This window comes from Limulus polyphemus, unplaced genomic scaffold, assembly GCF_000517525.1.
Source record: "Limulus polyphemus unplaced genomic scaffold, Limulus_polyphemus-2.1.2 Scaffold12833, whole genome shotgun sequence".
Taxonomy (NCBI): domain Eukaryota; kingdom Metazoa; phylum Arthropoda; class Merostomata; order Xiphosura; family Limulidae; genus Limulus; species Limulus polyphemus.
In genome coordinates, this window is record NW_013678443.1 from 6,686 (window position 1) to 8,615 (window position 1,930).

At 31.7% G+C, this 1,930-nt stretch overlaps 1 protein-coding gene across 1 annotated transcript; it reads right to left on the reverse strand.

The window, feature by feature from the left end:
- Positions 1-1,555: 1,555 nt before the first annotated feature.
- On the reverse strand, positions 1,556-1,918 carry LOC106477101. Its single transcript, XM_013937701.1, has one exon. It carries the CDS (start codon positions 1,916-1,918, stop codon positions 1,556-1,558), a length of 363 nt encoding a protein of 120 aa, XP_013793155.1.
- Positions 1,919-1,930: the final 12 nt, after the last annotated feature.

Sequence of the window (1,930 nt, forward strand, 5' to 3'; positions counted from 1 at the left end):
AATACATAGATAGAAACAACCAACAAGCTGAATACATATAGACATGAGAGACAGAAGGATATAATAAAGAAATACATAAATGGAAACAACCAACAAGCTAAATACATATAGACATGAGAGACAGAAGGATATAATAAAGAAATACATAAATAGAAACAACCAACAAGCTAAATACATATAGACATGACAGATAGAAGGATAGAATAAAGAAATACATAAATGGAAACAACCAACAAGCTAAATACACACAGACATGACAGATAGACTGATAGATAGAAAATCAAATAGATAAATATGAATACGCCATCAAACTAAATATTTATAGACACGACAGATAGAAAATGAAAGAATAAATAAAAACAGCCAGCAAGCTACATTCTAATAGACGTGTCTTATAGGTAAGTACAAACATATAGAATGATAAATATGATCAACTACACAGGCTGTAAAAATACAATCTATTTAGCCATTGAAAATGTTAAAATTATAGAGACAGATTGATCAGTCTAAAGATTTATATAATGTTAAACCTCTGGAGACAGATTGATCAGTCTAAAGATTTATATAATGTTAAACCTCTGGAGACAGATTGATCAGTCTAAAGATTTATATAATGTTAAACTTATGGAGACAGATTGATCAGTCTAAAGATTTACATAATGTTAAACTTATGGAGACAGATTGATCAGTCTAAAGATTTATATAATGTTAAACTTATGGAGACAGATTGATCAGTCTAAAGATTTATATAATGTTAAACTTATGGAGACAGATTGATCAGTCTAAAGATTTATATAATGTTAAACCTCTGGAGACATATTGATCAGTCTAAAGATTTATATAATGTTAAACCTCTGGAGACAGATTGATCAGTCTAAAGATTTATATAATGTTAAACCTCTGGAGACAGATTGATCAGTCTAAAGATTTATATAATGTTAAACTTATGGAGACAGATTGATCAGTCTAAAGATTTATATTGCCAGCCAGTTAGATAGAGATAATGGACGGGGCTGGTGGATGGCTGAGAAAGTACTATCAGTGTGTTAATGCATCCATGAATGTCAAAAGCTTGAATGCTACTTAACGTGACTATACAACGGTACCTGTCTCATAATATTATACTGGATATACGTGTGAGAAGACATCTTCAGTGTTATATGTAAAGTGTCAGGTATTCACTTGGAAAATAGTCGTATTTCTGGATCATACCTCCAAAAAAAATGCTACTCACTTTTTTTTACTCAATAATTTATCTATCTAGATGTGTTTCTTATAAGGTCGCTTCTATTTGTATATTATCTGAACTACACAGCTGAGCATGTAATTTTAAACTGATCCAAGGTTCGTATCCCTGACACTTTTAAAAAACATATGTTGTTTTTTGAATGCTTTATATGATATGTGCACTATACTATTTGTCGTTTGTTTCACTTTTCTAAACAAAAAAAGGGGGGATGAGATTATAAACGGAGCTGAGAGATAGCATGAAGATGTAGACAGAGTTTATTTGAGTCAGAATAACAAAGTGGTCCATCTCTAGAAAATTACTTGGTTAATTCTCACACAGCTTTATATTAAGCTTGTGTTTCATCTTAATGTGTTTAGTTAGTCTCATACCCTGCTTTATATCAAGCTTGTGTTCCATCTTATTGTGTTTAGTTAGTCTCCAACCCTGCTTTATATCAAGCTTGTGTTCCATCTTATTGTGTTTGGTTAGTCTCCAACCCTGCTTTATATCAAGCTTGTGTTCCATCTTATTGTGTTTGGTTAGTCTCCAACCTTGCTTTATATCAAGCTTGTGTTCCATCTTATTGTGTTTAGTTAGTCTCCAACCCTGCTTTATATCAAGCTTGTGTTCCATCTTATTGTGTTTAGTTAGTCTCCAACCCTGCTTTATATCAAGCTTGTGTTCCATCTTATTGTGTTT

Coding starts and splice junctions, on each gene's coding strand:
- LOC106477101 (XM_013937701.1), bottom strand. CDS start 1,918: ATGGAACACAAGCTTGATATAAAGCAGGGTTGGAGACTAACTAAACAC.